Source organism: Castor canadensis, chromosome 3, assembly GCF_047511655.1.
Source record: "Castor canadensis chromosome 3, mCasCan1.hap1v2, whole genome shotgun sequence".
NCBI classification, from domain to species: domain Eukaryota; kingdom Metazoa; phylum Chordata; class Mammalia; order Rodentia; family Castoridae; genus Castor; species Castor canadensis.
The window spans coordinates 174,741,216-174,758,736 of NC_133388.1; the positions used below are offsets into that span (position 1 = coordinate 174,741,216).

The 17,521-nt window shown below is 37.1% G+C and overlaps 1 protein-coding gene across 5 annotated transcripts in view; it reads right to left on the reverse strand.

The window, feature by feature from the left end:
• Positions 1–16,778, reverse strand: part of Trps1 (transcriptional repressor GATA binding 1) — a 241,667-nt gene extending 224,889 nt beyond the window's left edge. The window contains exons 1-2 of one of the 5 annotated variants that reach the window (XM_074069091.1): positions 15,203–15,683; positions 14,307–14,430 (exon numbers count right to left, since the gene is read on the reverse strand). In XM_074069091.1, coding sequence (XP_073925192.1) covers positions 14,307–14,364 — 58 coding nt within the window. In that variant the 5' untranslated portion in view covers positions 14,365–14,430; positions 15,203–15,683. Of the gene's footprint in view, positions 1–14,306; positions 15,167–15,202; positions 15,684–15,846; positions 16,375–16,652 lie in introns of those variants that run through there. The other 4 variants (XM_074069096.1, XM_074069095.1, XM_074069093.1 and 1 more) reach the window with 4 other exon arrangements.
• Positions 16,779–17,521: the final 743 nt, after the last annotated feature.

Below are 17,521 nucleotides of genomic sequence, written 5' to 3' on the forward strand. Positions count from 1 at the left end.
AATATTTGTTGTTACTTAAAATCAACCCAATATTTAAATACTAACTAATTTCTCAGCATCATCAGCCATAGATTGCCTACAAAACTGCACTTGGACTTTTCCTACCTTCCTAAACTGCTCCCTAACAACTACAATTAGATTAAAATGAATTTAACTGCCTCCTGTAAAACATCTAAGGTAGCCTTTGTTCACAAATATGTGCCATGAGAACAAGTATAAAATAAATAATTCTGAAAAGGAGTTTACCAAAAGTAGGTGAATATATTACCATAGTTATGATTCAAGGGAAGTAAAAGAAATTCAAGTACATACGATTTATAAGAAAAATCCCTTAATAAGAGGAAAGTAAAAATAAGATATAATAACTCATCTGATTTCAACCTTGTCTGGATAGGATCTGTTTTAAAAGCCAGCAAAAAGTACTGTCTGTAAACAAACCGCAGAGTAAGAACCACCTAGCCATTATTTTCAACCATATCCATGATGCCAGGAGCACATGGAACGTTTCTAGTCTCTTCTAGTCAGAAAAGTAAAAGAGGTATGTGATATATAGACGGAGAATAAAGTAGAAAAATAAATGTAAAATAATATTAAGAAAATTATTTAGAAAAATTAGGGTGATATAGTTATTTAAGAGTGTTTCTTATGGTTGTACAGGTACGTATTGATGCTAAATTATAATTCACAATCTAAGTGAAAAATAAATTCAACAATATAGAGATAATGGGGGAAAAGGAGAGAAAAAAAGATAATTTGCAAAAATAATGGAGGTGTTCCGTCTATGTCCAAACAGTAAGCTAACCACACAATGAAGAGATGTTAGCCGAGCTGAGCAGCATTCCTGGTCAAAATGGCTCCTCTGCTCATCTTAGAACTGCAGTTTAATCATTCCATTAATTTCTGATTTAATTAGTAACTGCTAACTGAATGAATGTGATTACTTTCCACAAACTGCTTAATTTTAAAGGAATAACCATTTACAAACTATTGGTAAAAAGCTTTTCACCTGAAAGAAACACTAAGGAAATAAAACATCAAAACCAAGGGTCAAGAGTAGTGAGGTCTGCACTTTGACTAAGACACAAACAGAGGGAAAGCGCCCGTGCAAGTGACAGTACAGTGTGTTCCTCACCCTGCACACAGAATGAAATGGGTTCAGAAGTGGGTCTGCACCTGAACAACAGCAGTCCCACTGCCAGGGTCTGCTACCTCCTAATGCTTTCCAAAGTCACTTCTGGAGCTGACTCCTGATAGAGTCCCAGAATGTCAAGTTCAACATCTTCCTTCATGGCATTCACCACAAGTCTTTAAAACCCAGACACAGAAAGGGGAGTAGCATTACAATTGTAACCTGGACATTTCATTTATGGAAGATGGAGTCAAATATTTACTTTAGATGATACAATTTTACTATTAGGACACAAAGATAAGAACAAGGATTTTAAGTTTTAAAATACCACAGAAGTCTAAGACAGGAAATCTGTCTTTCCAATGCAACAAAATAAATGATGAAACTCTGCTTAATTACAATAAAGAAAGAAACATTAATTACATTCAACACTCTCCATGGCTAAAAATGGAGAGTGAATAAATCGTAAAAGAAAAATAACAGCATTAAATTTGTATTTTTAAATATTTTGTTTTCAATATACCTGAAGTAAAATGTATCAGTCTAAATACAGGACTAATAAAAATACTTATCATAAAGGAAGTTCTTTTATTATTCTTTTGCTGATTTGTCTTTATAAATACTAAGGAGTATGCAATATGCCATGAACGGTTTCTCAGTCACATTTTTCAGAACTAATTGCACATTTTGGGCTTCATCTCACTAAGACTTTTCAACCTTCCACAAGGCCTAAGACTATATCAATAAAGAGAAGTCCAGTTTCATGAAATACAAGAAGTTCTAAATTCAGATGGACTGCTTTTTAAAAATTGGTCTCTATATAGATAAATGTTGGTGGTATCTTAAAGAGATAAGAGTAACACAAACTAGCTTCTTACTAATAACTATGTTATAACCAAGTTTTCAGTACCAACTGGATTTTACATATCAATGAATCCAAACACGTTCATATCACTACAGTGTTGGAAAGAAACATTTAACCTACACCTTCTGCAGAAACGCTAACCTGCGCTAACCTTGATGTTAAAGATTTGATCTTCACAAGGTATCGAATAAAGAAGTGAATCAAACGATTTGTTATATGATCATCAAATTCTCTCAATACACGAGGCGGTGACATTTTAATTCTATTCACAAATCCATCTGCATAAGGAAAAAACAAAGATTAACAAATCTTAAATATTCAGCAATTTGCTCAAAACACATCAAAATTGTCCTGTGTTTTACTTAAAGTCAGGATGATGGTGAGACGCCACTTCAGTTCTTTATCCAAGTAGGGGTGAGCCGCCTAATTTTATCTTCAGATTTTGCCCTTGTAAAATAAGATGATTATGCTAGAATGGATAATACTCCTAGTTATTCCTATCACAAGAAATAAAATATGACCCTATGGACGCCCTGAATATACTTGTAGTAACGAAACACAAACGAAGAGATAAACCCAAATTTGAACAGCAGATCTTAGACGAACCAGGCAAGGAAAGTCCAGCCATTGAGAAAAGAAGTGTTTTGTTGGCCACGGTCTACTTCTCTACAACATGACTATTAAAAGAATCTTAAGCCTAGATTCATACTTAGTGCTTTTGTGGAAAGCAGAACTCTAACATTCATGCACGTACAATGAGTCCATCAGCAAAAGAGATGGGGGCCAGGCTTTAAAGCAAAGTCAAGAAATTATGAGATATCTTCTCAGAGACTACAGCATTTACCTCACATCTAACTTGAGTGAGGTGATTTAATTTGTTCCTTTGTGTGTCTTCTTTTCTTAACATAACTTACTGAAATAAAATATACAAAATGGCAGACTCAGAAAAGTAATACTTTTAACTGGTCATTCTTTGTCAAATAAAGCTGACTAATTATTTCTACAATGGTATTCACACAAATTAACCCTCATTTTCTCATACATTAAGAAAAGATGAAAGGATCCATTGAACTTTTCATTCTTTATCTTTATCTAGAGACTTTCACTTCAATCTAAAGACACTGTCTGGGCTTTTCTATTATATTCAAAATGGGCAAATTTCTTAAATTATACTTTCAAAGTAAAACTTTAAACGGGATTGAAATCATCACAGCATCCTAATTCCATAACACTGTTGTGATTATATGGGACAAGACTGTTGGCAAAATATTTGTCTGACATGGCAGGAGGTGGTTGGTTTAAGTGTTCCCATTTGTACTGGGGGAGACACCAAGCTACTGTTCCATGCTCTGCACTGGGAGTGGAAACAAACATGCTATCGTGAGCTAATATCTCTTCTCAGGGACAGAGAGGGGGAGGTGTTAGGGACACCAGCTTTACATCTTGGTATCTACTTCTTTAAGGACTAATGTGTTTATTACAAGTGAAAAGGTGTTTTTCATTGTCTTTCAGATATAGAAGCAGAATTGTTACTTCTTTATGATAGCTGCCTTGTTCATTTTACATAATTATATTTTAAGAATGTCTGTCATTTTAGATGAGGAATGCAGCTAAAAACAGAAAAACTTTTCTTTATCCTAAAACATCTTCATACTAAAATACACCACATGAAGTCTCCACTTTGTACACATCTATTTCTAACCCTCTACATTAACAGTATTTTATGTTTTCTTATTAATTTTGGTGAATGCTGAAGAAATGATCTTAAAGGGAACTCATTAAAGCTAATTTTTCATGTTAGTGAACCAATATTTTAGATATAAAAATACATAAAATCTAAATGAGAAACTAAATATCATGTTGTTTTATACCACCATTCACAATTTTCAGTTAACTACAAAGAATAAGTATGATTTTCCCAACCACCTTTCTTTAAACTAGAAGTGTGAAAATAACACATGAAAGAATTTCTTCCTGTAATGACCTTAGAAATGGTGAAATTGTCTATCAAGGTGTGGCCCAAGAACTGAAATCACTGATCTCTACATTTCTGATGCATCAAAAGAGTTTCTAAAAAAGATAACATGAAAGAAAGAATGCAAAATGAATGCAACGTTAATTTGTATTTTATGGGAAATGAAAAGAATAATAAGAAATCTCTGAAAAGATGAAGTATTTCCTCTCTTTTTTATAAAGGTTTAATAAAAAAAAACAAATAAATATTTCAAATCAAAGGACTTCAAGCAATCAAGAGAATTTGGAAAACATCTGTCTAAAAACCAATTCAAACTTGTCAATTTGAAAATAATGGAAGCATATTTCGTTTTAAAAATCAAAAACTTTTCAAAGAACAAAAATTCAAGTTAATGTCCCGGTGATTAACTCTGCAACTTCTTGGCCAACAACAACTTTCGGCACTTAAAACATAAAACTGTCAGTTTCCTCTGCTTGGAGACAAAACATACAAAAAGCAAACATACACTTCTTTATTTTCCTAGACTTGAAAGCTAGAACTAACTTTTATCAAAGGTGATCGCTCTGAGTATTTCTACCTATTATGACAGTCACGCCACTGCACCTAAAAGTCAGGCACAAGATCCAAGCCTCAGAACTCTCCTTAATAGAGAGCTACTATTCAAATTTATATCACTCCCCACAACTTCGATGGAAACAGAATCACTTATTGAACTATCCTAGCTCAACACACAGATATGTTAAATAGCCTCTGCCTGATACTACTCAATACAGCAACCATAAATGACAAGTAAAACTCTTTACGAAAGACCTCAAAGCGTTGATAACATAGTATTCTACTTCTTGCAAAACTAAATTCTTACACTGACAGTGAGAATTTTAAGTACTCTTTGCCCCTCAATCAAAACAACACACAATTCACGCACCATCCATGATCAAATGGTCCAATTTATATTTACAAAACTGGAATGCAGACTTGAGTAGAAGAACTGAGTGACTAAAACTATGTTAATCTTTTTGCCAAAAACATGTCACAGTTGGTGCTTACAATTATTTCCAAATTACACCACAACTTTATTTAATTTCATTCAATTCCTCCCCTCATAGAAATGGAGTGGCAAAGGCCTGCTCAACAGCAAACAGTAAAATCAAATTATTATTTTACTGTATATAAGTTTCTTCCCCTTCTTACACTGCGGCTGCCACAATATAAACATTACAAATGTAGGTAAAAGTCCTACAGCTGACACATTTTCTACTGAAAGGCTAAATCCTTACTCCTCCAGAAATTGAAATACAAGATCTCAAACGGTGGAAAGGGGAAAGAAAAAAAAACAGTAATAAAACAAGGCAGAATAATCCATAGGAAGCATGCTTGATCTCAGCATAATTTTCTTTAGCATCCTAAAATCAACGGCATCACACAGTCCAGGATTTCAGCTAACTCTTCTGAAAACCACCCAGATTTTCAGAAAGGAAGGATTCTGGTTGCACGTTCAAAAGCCAAATTCACTTACAAGACCTTCCCCTCCTGAAGGAAAACAGCACGGTAGCACACCAGAAGCACACGTTTTGTCACGCAAAGCCAGAACTATGTCCTGTGACCCTGACAGAGTTTATCCAAAATTCCCAAGGACCACAGGCGAAGAGGTCAAACTTTTCTATGTCAAAAATATATAAATAAACAAAGTCATACACAGCAATAGTTCCTTACTTTACAATGGATTGTACAGTATCCTAGTCACCCTTCTGTTCTATCTTTTATATGTATATGTATTTTACATATACATATTATACATATTTTTATATTTTTTAAGGGAACTGAAAATAGGAAAACAAAAAAAGAGGAAAGCCTGTTTACATTATTATCTACCCAGTTCTTCGTTGCTGTTCATTATTGGCCTCATTTTTAAAATTTTATCATTGACAATGATAGAAGCAATGACAGAATTATTTAGGGAGTAAGAAGAGCACCGATATACATAATGAAATGTGAACTATAAGATAGTGAATTATTCTCAGAGTAAAAATGTGCATGCCGTGTGTGCAGAAATGTAAACAAATGCCATAACACTAAAGAGTTAAGTGTTTGAAAAAGTGAGTGTGCAAGGTCACGCACCTAGATTTATGTATGCAATGTGTACATGATTTTTATAATGGCCTAATATTTTCTGAGTGATAGTTTTCTACGTACAGCTTGTCAAAGTACAAAGAAAAAGTGAAGTGTATTACAAATAATCAGTTCATGCTTTCCAGAGCATAAATTGTCTTAAGAACAGGACATTTAAAAACAGAATACACAGTGATGGGATTAAGAGCAAAATAAATAGTTTACTGTAATTGAGATTTAAATGACAGGAGTTTCTTACAATATTTTACCACATCTAGCACTTGAAGAATGTAATTTTAATGAAAAGGAAAAACGCCTCTAATGACTGGCTTAAGAATTACAGAAAAAATATTTCATATTGCTTATTATTTGAACTTGTAACTGTGTAAACTGGCCATTTGTACCTAAATTATTTTCTAAACTTGCTTGGGTCTGCAGAACTAAGATGCAATTTTTGCAATAATCCTTCAAAAGGGTATCTACCCAACGATAAACATAAGCATTTGTGATTTTTGCTTATAATTTAAGTCTATTTATTAACATAAAAATTTAGTAGCAAATATATGAGCACATGATTTTAAAAGATTTAAAAGGTACATTTAAAAATAACTGATAAATCATTGTTAATCAAATTATTGTTAATTAACAGTGACACTAATATATATTGATAGCAATTCAGGCTTTTATTAAAATTAACATATGTATGACCAGCCTTAACCTCCAACAATGGAATGATATCTTTTACAAGTAAAAGTGAGCTAGATTTTCTTTCAAAAACTTTTAATAGCATCAAAAAGTAAAGTCAAAATAAATGCCAACTCTTTTAGGAAATTTTAAGCAGTTCAGAACTGCTTAAAAGTACTGAGAGACAAACAAGCTGCTATATTTATTCCTTTATCATGCAGACGTAAAGATGGCCTGTGGAAAACGACATCAGAGAGGGAGCAAAGGTAGAATTTGGTTTTTGATTTGTTTTCATACTCTCGCTCACTTTTCAGAACCAAAATTATTAAATTAACTCTCAAATAGGTATCGGGATTCTGTAAGTGATTAAAATGAACATGTCGAAGACTAACATCATTTCCAAAAATATGTAATACGTTAAAATTCCATGTAGCGTCTGTGTGTGTGTATATACACGCACTTAGCTATTCTGAAGTCACAAATGCATAAGCTACACTTGTCATAGTCCAGAGATTAAAAAAAGCTAAAACTAGATTAGTAATGCTTGCTCCTGTGCACATGGTATGTATTGTGTCACAGAGAAGTTAGATCCCACAAACTAACTTCTGCTATACATACTGACACTATTTATAGACATATCTGACTTCCCTATAGAAATACATGAAAATCAAAATAGGGATTCATGTAAATTCACAGAAAGTCATATTGTAGAGTCTCATCTAGCAGCACATGGTGCGTGATACATCTTCATTGACTTGTAAGCTTCAGAAAGCCTGCCCAAATTCTGTAAGCAAAAAGCAGCTCTGAGGCAAAACCCTTTTTTTCCACATCTAAGATATTTGTAATGTTTAAATGGTAGTATGGATGGTATCTATCATCCTATACTGGGTTCATTCCTGTTTATTATAATATTAATTTTAATAATTTATAATAATATTAGTGTTCTTAAAACTTGGGACACACACATTAGACAAATACTTATTTTTCTGTATAATACTGTAGTACTCACTCTCAGAATACAAACTAACAGATACAACAGTTATTAATCAAATAAGAAAACCATGCTCCCTTCAAATTAAAGAAAAAGAAACAAAAAATAAACTGAGGAACATGTATATTTTCTTCTAACACTGTCTACTGTAGAAAGCTTAAAAAGCAGACAATGAATCATTTGTTTATTTAAGTGCTGAATAGATTGAATATATGCTAACTCCTGACTTACTTAAAAGTATTTGGAACATTTTCCAGAGCCTATTTTGACTGTGTCAATTACCTGGATACCAAAGTTGTTGTATTGTGTTGCTTGATGAAATAGGACATACAGCAACCCTCAAAACCAGTATTACAAGCCTGGCAAATAGCATCACATCTGGGTGACGCACAGAATCCATCACCCTAGGGAAAAACGCATGGGATCACAGCACAGAGCCTTTACATGTTTTGTACTCATTCTACATAACGTTTTGAGCTGACAGAATTGTAAAGTCTAACGTGTTAGCCCACAAAATGATATATTCAGAAACAGCACTGTCGCTTCACTGTGCCTCTCCACAGAAATGAGACTTTTTAAAAAATGATCTCAGAATCACTTCTTCAAATACACTAGAAGAGGGGGCATTTTGATTTATAAAGGTTTTCTTTGTAATTTCTTATTAAATTCAGAATACATCTAAGTAGTAGGATAGCCATGGATTCATTGTGTTCAACTGCCATACTCATTCCAAACTTCAACACTTTATAAAGCAGGTCATGTAGATCCTTCAAAGAATCATGTTTAAAGCACAGTTCTTGGTTTAGCATATTAAATTCCTCAATCAAGGTGTATCTAAATAGTACCACATACATTACATACATGAAGCACCCCTCAAAGGCATGCACACATATCTGCAATAACTTAACCACCGTCTATCTCTCGTGCATACTGCAAGCATCTGCTCTCATTTACACTCTAGAATTCCTCTCCTAATATAGGTAGTCTACTACTAACCACCAAAGAATCACACAAGTCAAAATATGTTACCTTTGTTCACACAATACTGCCGTTCATTACATGACAGAAACTATCATCCTTAATCTCTCAGGAACGAACCAAGATAGTGGTAGACTCTTGGAGCAGAGGATGTGCGGAATGGTTTGAGGCAAAACCGAAACATATTGTTTAAGTAAACCTTAAGGGGAGGGGATCATATGTGCAATTGATAGATTTTTTTTTTGTATCATCTTCCACAAAGCCTCCCCCCTACTCCTTCCCACCACTCAACAGTAAACAAACTCTGATAGATATTAAAGGATTGCAGAACTAAATACCTCCCTCTTGTGCCTTTTCTTCTTCTTGCTAAATATTGCTACTCACCCCTCAGTTTGGAAGTAACAAACCAACATTCATTAAATAAAAATCTAACGGCAAACATATCTATAACTATAAGGTATGTTTAAAAACTTTGCAAAAAATTAAACAAATCAAGATTTACTCCAAGAAACTTGTCCTACACTGGTGTGAAAAACATAAACCCTAAGTTTTTCAAGTTTTTCCTGACAAATCTTTAAGTCTAGGAGCAATGACAAAGAAGGAAAACTTCTTTAATTTGAACTAAGGTCTGATGCTCTCTCATGAAAAACTGAGACACACATAATGTAATCCAAACTGTCAAATTTTCAAGGGCCTGAAACATGTAGAATGCTTCCTATAATTACAAATGCCTTAAAGATCTGTTCTTCGGTTAGATACCTATTTTCAACATATCTTATTCCTTAAATGCTCTCTGGGTAAATAAGGAAAGAAACCCAAAAAACTCACAGGAACAAATCTGGAGTTAAAAACAAAGTCTAGGATAAGTAACTGTATGATTTAAATCTCGACAACGATTCGTATCAGAAACGTTGATACTCAATTCTTCAGTTCTGATCCACCAAATGGGGAGGAGGGCCTCATGTCTGGGTGGAGTATCTCTCCCCTAGGAAGGAAATTCTGGCACAATTTCTTTTTTGCCCCCAGAAAAGATTTTCCTGCCTGCCAGCTTCTGAATTTGCCCCCCGTCAATCAAGATGTTTCTCAACAAGACAAAGTCCTGATTCACTGTGCAAGCACAGAAAGAGAAAATGACAGTAAAAAGAAAGAAAAATGACAAAAGAAAGAAAAGAAGAAACTGAAAATACCATGTGATAGTGTTAAAAATTAGTATGGACAATTCATTCTAAGGAAAAAAATTCCATTAAAGACACAGTGACTCTGAAACTAATGCTTTCATTCGAAAATGCATTTTGGTGAAGTTTCATCTACTTTTCTTCCTCTACACATAAAAGTAACTAATGCCACAATTAAACTTCCACATTTTAGGGTCTTGCTAACAGGTGTGGCATCCTTCAAATATAAACATATTCCCTGACCTGTCAGCATTGATAACCTTAATTAATTAATCTCAATTGAAACAAAACCTAATGGCTTTTTTTTCCAAATAAGAAAGAAATAAGGCAACACAAATATACATTCTCCCCAAAACCCAAAAACTGTTTAAGTAAAGGTAACCTTTATTTACCCACCTCCATTCCTGGAATGGGGGAAAGGAGTGAAGTCAAGTATGATATATTTGATATACTGTAAGAACTTTTATAAATGTCACAATGTACCCCCATCCAGCACAACAATTAAAAAAAAGTTAAGGTAACCTGAAATGCACCAGCCATCACAAAGAGCGACTGGAGAAATCCAGCAGTGCTTAGCAGGAAGGATTTTTAATAACAGATTGGAAAACAAGAATAAAAATAACTACATCAACAGAGCCTTTCTTCCTCAGGCCACAAGCCCGTTCTTACTTGAACTTTTTTTCTTTTACTAAAAAAAAAAAAAAAAAATGGCATTTTGGCCACTAAAACCAATCCAGAACATTATTAAAAGTTAAAAGCTACCAATTACTTCTGTCTGTTCTTTTAAAGCAAAGTTTGGCATTACGTCAGTTGGTTTAAAGAAAACAAGAAAGAGAGAGAGAGAAAGAGTAGGAGAGAAAGTTTCCTACTTGTATAAACTGAACCACCAGGGAAGGTGTCTAGCCACTTGTAAAGTATTTACTGCAGGTTTTTAAAGAGCTAGAAACATTTTTTAAATTAAAAGTTTTTTATTATTTTTAATAAAACATACTTAAAAATGACAAGTCTAATGCTTGTATTTCAATTACAGCTTTGAATCAGAAAATGATTTCCAACGATGCTTCAAATTTGAAATGCATACATAATTTCATCTTTGTTTTTGCTACTTGGATTTGTATTCTCAGGAAGAAAACAAAAAAACAGTGGGTTAACAAAAATTAGACATCACTACTGTAACAGTTACTATAGCTTCAGTTAGTAACCAGGCTCTTTCATCTAACCAACTCCTAACTATTAGGATAATTTTCACCCACAGATGTTCTGAAAACTCAGTTAAAGAGTTTCCTTAAGCTCAAACATCTCTTCCTAACCTAAATCAAGTTCTATTTTATTATAGACGTCAGAGAACCAACCCAAATACTTACAAATTCACTTCCCAGAGATAGACGGGCCACCAAGAGATATGACAACTTGTAACAATGAAGGCATTATTTACAAAGGTCGATAAAATAGAATATTCTATACAAATAAGCAAATTGCTTTGGACCAATTTACATTCCAGGATAAATTTTTAAAAGTATCTGTTCTCTCTCTAGTAGCACTATTTGCTACTGAGCAGCAGTATAAAACAATACTTGGTACATTACGTACTTACTTTAATCAACTGATCACAGCTTTTAGAAGACAAATGATTTTGATAACTGTTCTAAAAACAACTGTTCAGCTTTTTAAATGTAAATAATTATAAGGCATGTTACTCTTTCCTCTACATGACCATTACAAATACCCTTAGAGAATTAGACAAAATTTCTACTTGACAAAAGCTAGATAAGCGTCTTCATATTGTATCTAAGGGGGGAACCCTAAAATCCAATAAATCATAACTATTATGAAACAAAGAACTCACTTCTTTCTATGTATCAAAAGACAAATGCAGCTACCCCATTCATAAGTAATCAAAGTTAAGCCAACACCACATATGCTGCCATTTATTTCCTCAAATTTCAATAAATAGTAAACAAGGAACATAAATGAGTATGCAAGACTTAGAACTAGTTATCAATTGTATTAGTAGTCGTAACAAGCGAAAGAGGAAGAAAAAGAAACTTCTGTTACCTGAAAGCTTGACCAAGGATGAACAACAAAAAACAAACCCATAAAACTTGCCTGTTTTTATCAAATTGATTGTAACTTGTGAGCTGCAATATTTGGGACAGAACTGTCTGAGTTTATAGTTTTCTACGGCTGCCAAAAACAGATGCAGACTACCACACTAGCTGTCCTGCAGAAACTAAATTAAGCAAAGGCAAATACCAAGTGGAAAGTTGTCAGTCTGTTGAATGAATGGCTTCATTTTACACACCAGAGAATATCTTCATGAGAATATGCTTTAATGTGTGCCAGTCATTTTATATTAAGTACATCAATTATTACAAAAATAATAATTCTCCTTTTAAGTCAATTATAGACACCTGCCCATAACTTTCTTAAAGTCTATTTAATTTTACACACAATAACATAGTGTTGTGATATTGTTGTTTACTATCAAAGGGAGTATTGAAGTAAAAAAATTTTTTTTAAATATCGATATTACAAAAATGTTTACAGGCTAGTTATCAATACTTCTGACTTCAAATTGGAAATAAAGTTCTGATTTTAAAAAAAATTGCCGCAAGTTCTTTTAAAACTTTCAGTAATGTTTATTTACTTCAATAAATATGGTAAGACAAGAGTTCATTAAAATCTAACACTCTTTGGCTTATTTCTTAATATGAAATGCAGAGATCATTAACTGCAAAATGTGGATTGTATCCATACATTCACACATAACATCCAATAATAAAAACAACAGCAACAATAATAGAGGCATCCCTGAGTATGAGACTCTCACAAGCAGCTTTTCCACAGACACATTCGCTTCCGTCTTTTGAAGGTCTTCCTATGAATGAAGATTTCCTTGTATGTCTTAGAGTGACCTACACTGTGGAAACCAGAATAATCACAAGTGGTATGTAACTTAAAAGAAAACTAAAAATAATATCAAAAAACATATATAACTCAATTGTGAACATCACCCTAAACTATTTTATAAGCAAGTATGTAGAAATTTTTATAAAATCATCTAAAATATTAGTCACCAAAGTGCTGAGCTCTGAATTCAACTCAGACTTCAGAGTTACATGCCACTTTCCTCCTTAACCTTTAATGTTACCTTTAAGAGACAAAGGAAAAATCTAAACAGCAGCAGAGACCATAATAGCATCATCCATTCAAAAGAGTGACAAACTTTCTATTAGGCACTTGCTATGTTCCACCGTTTGTTTGGAGACTGTCAGACTATTACGTGTGTAAAAGAATTCTACACACTCACATCCTAACGTACGATAGATATATCAGGAAGCCATAAACATCAGCTCACTGAAGTAAATAATACTTTGTCCAAAAAAGTACGGATGAAGCTTGATTTAGCAAAATCAAGTCAGATGCTAGCAATTAACTACTTCCTCCATGGAGTTTTATTTTCACATTATCAATATCCAGAAATAATTCTCAAACTTTAGCACATTCATGGCTCTGTCTACTTAACTGACTGGAGATTTTTTTTTTTAATTCAAGGGTACAGCTTTAAAAAGAAGTTATATGAAATCTAAGAAGAGACAAACACCAAGAACTATATGTTTAACTTGCTAAGATTCAGCATGTCATTAATAAACTTTCACTTAAAGGTAAAAAAAAAATCTTCAGAATGTTAGTATCATTTCCAGACTGTCCTGTCAGCATCAAAACTTACAGGAAACACTTCATCTTCCTATACAAACCCTGTATTTATTCACAACCCTGGCATACTTGAGGAAAGGGAAAGGAAAAAAAAAAGAAGAAAAAGAAAAAGAAAGCCGCACGATTATTTCAGAACCATTGCTTTTTTTTTTTTTTTAACATGGACTGGTAGAATAAACGAGAAAACCTCTTAAGCAAATGAACAGCATGTAAGAAACTTCAAAACAGTGCATTCTGAAACTTTGATTCTGATTTTGTCCACGTCAAGGACTGGCTGCGCGCGTTACTTTCCTCGCTGTCCCTTGGATTTTTAATTCTGGCAGCCTTTTCTAAATGAACAACTTTTCCTCAAACCAGTAGGAAGGTAACAGGATGCCAGGAAGACCCATAGGTTTTCACTTCAGAGCTGGAGAACTCTGAAGAGTTGTTGGCAGGTTCCTACTCTATTTTTGCTTTGAATACTCAAATTTTAGCCAACAGCCCGGCCTAGAATTATCATTTCTTCATAATTTTTGTCTTGGGTCCTATCTGTATTTTGCCTCTGTACTTATTATCTCCCCAGGCCCCTTCCTGTTCACCTGGTGGGTTTACAAAAGTTCAATGTATCTACAAAAGTTCAATGAATCGGCCTAACTTCTCTGGGATCTAACCTCTCCGCTAAGCTTCTCACTCACTTCACTTACCTTGCTTAAACTCTAGCCGTGATTTTCCAAAATAGGATAAGGATGAATAGGCTATCATAATTTGGATTCATCATTAAGATCCATTGCTCTTACTCAAAAACTTTCAAAGAATCAATTCTGAGGCCTAAAAAGATATGAAGAAGTAAAGCAGGTCCTAAAATTCAATAAGTCCAAGACTGGGTCTGAAACCCCACCAAGTCCTCTCACCCTCTAACTTAAATTGCTTTAGAGTCCTAGGGCCATAAAACAGTTACTGACTTCCCTGGGGAAAGGGGAAACACCATGTCGACAGACAGGTAGTAACAAAAAAGCTTTCCCAGCCACAAAAACAGCTTTGCACTTCAAACAGTTCCCACCACCGCCTCACCCTCAAATTATTCATGGGGTCCTATAATCCTGGAGTTATTTGGAGGGACAGCAGTGTTTGCCTTGGCCTTTCAAAGATGCGTTTCAGACTCTTGAGTCCAAACAGGAACTAAGACAGAAGGCAAAGCGCCTGTCCGCCTGGATGTCCCACCGCTGTCAGGCATTTAATCACGGGCCACTGTCCCCTGACCCGCGGGACACATGGCGCATCAACCGCACCGCAGAGGAAGTCTGTCCCTTGCTCAGCCCCTACGGAAGTGCCCTGGCTGCAAGGCCCTGCCACATGGCACAGACAGGGCACAGACCCCTGGGCCAAGCTGCCCTGAGCCGCTCAGAGGCGGGTGTATCAGGGGATGCGACAGCCCTCCTCCTCTAGCCCAGCTAGGCCTTCAAGGGAAAAAAGTTTGAAGCCTGGCTTTGCAAACTCTTCAAAACCAAAGCCAGTGCTGTGCTGTTTCCCCACTTTGGGGGGCACACGAAGGCCCCATTCTGAGACCCCTCCCTGACCCTCCCAAGTTCACCCAACTTACTACACTGCATGCCGGTGCCTAGTCTGCTCCCCGCTTGTCAGGAGCCCCAGAAAACTTGCAGCAGTGGCGGCGGCGGCCCCCTCGGGTCCAACCACCTCCAGCTCCTCCGCTGCGCCCGGTAGGAGAGAATTAAAATCAGCCAGAAAGAGACAGCGAGGGGGAGTAGGGGCTGCGAGGGGGAGGGGGCACCGGCCTGAAACTTCTTTTTTTGGCAAATGGGGATTTGTTTTTCCTCCTCCCCGGCGGCTGAACTTGACCCTCCTGACTCCAGGGGCTACTGCAGTTGGAAGTCGCTCGTTTCCAAGGCTCAGATGCCTTAGACCCACCAAAGGGAGGAGAGGAAGAAGGGGGGAAAAGGGGAGCAGAAGAGAAGAAAGAAAGAAAGAAATCACACGCGCAAAAAGGAAGAAAGAAAATGCATGTGAAACCCGAGAAGCCTGCGCTTGGCTTTTCTGCACACTCTCCTCTCAGCTTTTTTTTTTTTTTTTTTTCAAAGAAAGTCACTTTTAATTCCCAGGGCTCCCCGCTCGAAATCGCCCACATTTTGCGCACACGCGCGCGGGCGCAGCACTCGCGGCGCGGCGCCCCGAGGCCGGGCCAGGCACCCCGCGCCCCCCGGCCCCGGCCCCGGCCCCCCTCCTTACCTGTTGATTAATCGTCAAGAACACCCTCGGCAGCCCGAAAGATGGTGGCGCGGCGGCCAGAGCCATGAACCGTCTTCTGTTGTTTGCAGAGTTGATCTTGGATTATTGGGGGGGGGGAGAAAAAGGTCTTTCCTGCCTCCCCCCCTTTCCCTTCCCTCCCCCCCCTTTAGAAAAAAAAGAGAGAGAGCGAGAGAAAGAGAAAGGAAATAGAGCAAGGATGTGCCCGGTGCCGGGTGGGAGAGGGGAGGAGGTGGGGGGGGGGTGTTGTTTTTTGTTTAAAAAAAAGAAAAATAGGAAGGCGAGAGAGCGATCGAGAGGACGCGAGGTCTGGAGAAACCAGCAGCACCGAAAAAGAGGACGCTTGAGATTGCAGTGAGATCGGGTCTTTATCAGAAATGTTATCGCTTGTCAGGACCTCAGTCTCCGCGCATTACGTCAGTTTCAAGACACCAACACTATTAATATCAAAGGAGCCTTCGCGGAGGAAAGCGCCACCCCAGACCGAGCTCCCTTAAAGAGACAGCGCGCGTCCCCGCGCCGCCGCCGCCGCCGCCCCGCCCGGCTCCGAGCACCCGCCGCCGCCCGCCGGCCCGCCCGCCCGCCGGACCGAGCAGCCGCGCCAGCCCGCTGCGCGAGAACTTCGCCGAGTCCGAGCGCGGCGAATGAGCGCCGCGCCGCGCAGGGACCCGGCTACCTTCCCGCCCCGCCTCCCCCCTCCCCCACCCCCTTGTGCGAACGTGCGGGCTGGAAAAGGGGGAAAAAAATCGGACAGCTTTGGGAATAAAGCGAGAAAGAGCACGACCTACCTTGGGCTACTTGGGGGGCAAATGGGGAGCAGCGCGTGGCGGGCCAAAGCAGTGTTCCCCAAACACTCGGAGATGCTGTCCTGAACAGTCTACAGAACTCTATAAAAGTGCCTTTACCTTTTGGTGGTGACTTTCCCTCTCCCTCTCAATTAAAGGACGCAGGATTTCAGTGTGCGTGTGCGCCCCCTCCCCCTCCCTTTATCTGTGGCAAGAAGTCTTAGGACACCTCTTCGGTGGTCAGGATTTCCCAGGCTTTTGATGATAAGAGAGCTCCAGAACAACTTGAACTCTATCCTGAGTTGGAGAAGTGTGCCCTGAGGTTGCTATGGTTTTCTGAGCTGAGGAGCCAGAAGCTCAATGGGTGCTTTAAGGGGAGTACCACAAAATAGATAAAATGGGGACATTATTCTAATACTGCCAGATTAATACATGCTGATGTTTGGGGTTTTCGAAGCAGTTCCTTATCTGTAAGGAACTCTCCATGAGGCATGATATTCTTCTCCTTACTTCAGTTCTCCAAATATTCTCATTGTTAAGAGAAATTGCCTTAACAGAAACTTCACTGAAATGAGCAATGATTTTCTTTCTTCCTTTTTTTTAACTTCTAAAGATCAACAATGCATAAAACATTACCATGACAGGATTCAAAGTATAGGAGGTGTTAAAAACTAAGTAAACATTTCTTGGGCGTTTGGACTTCATTTTCTTCAGTTGGGTGACGTTAAGTGGCATGTTTTTCCTCTGGTGAAAGTCAGTTTAAACTAATTTTGTGCTAAAAGAAGAAGCATCCTTCCTTCTCCAAACTACAAACTGATTAAAATTAGAATTTTAGAGAGGTACAATCATGAATCTGTGCGCTGAAGATCAAG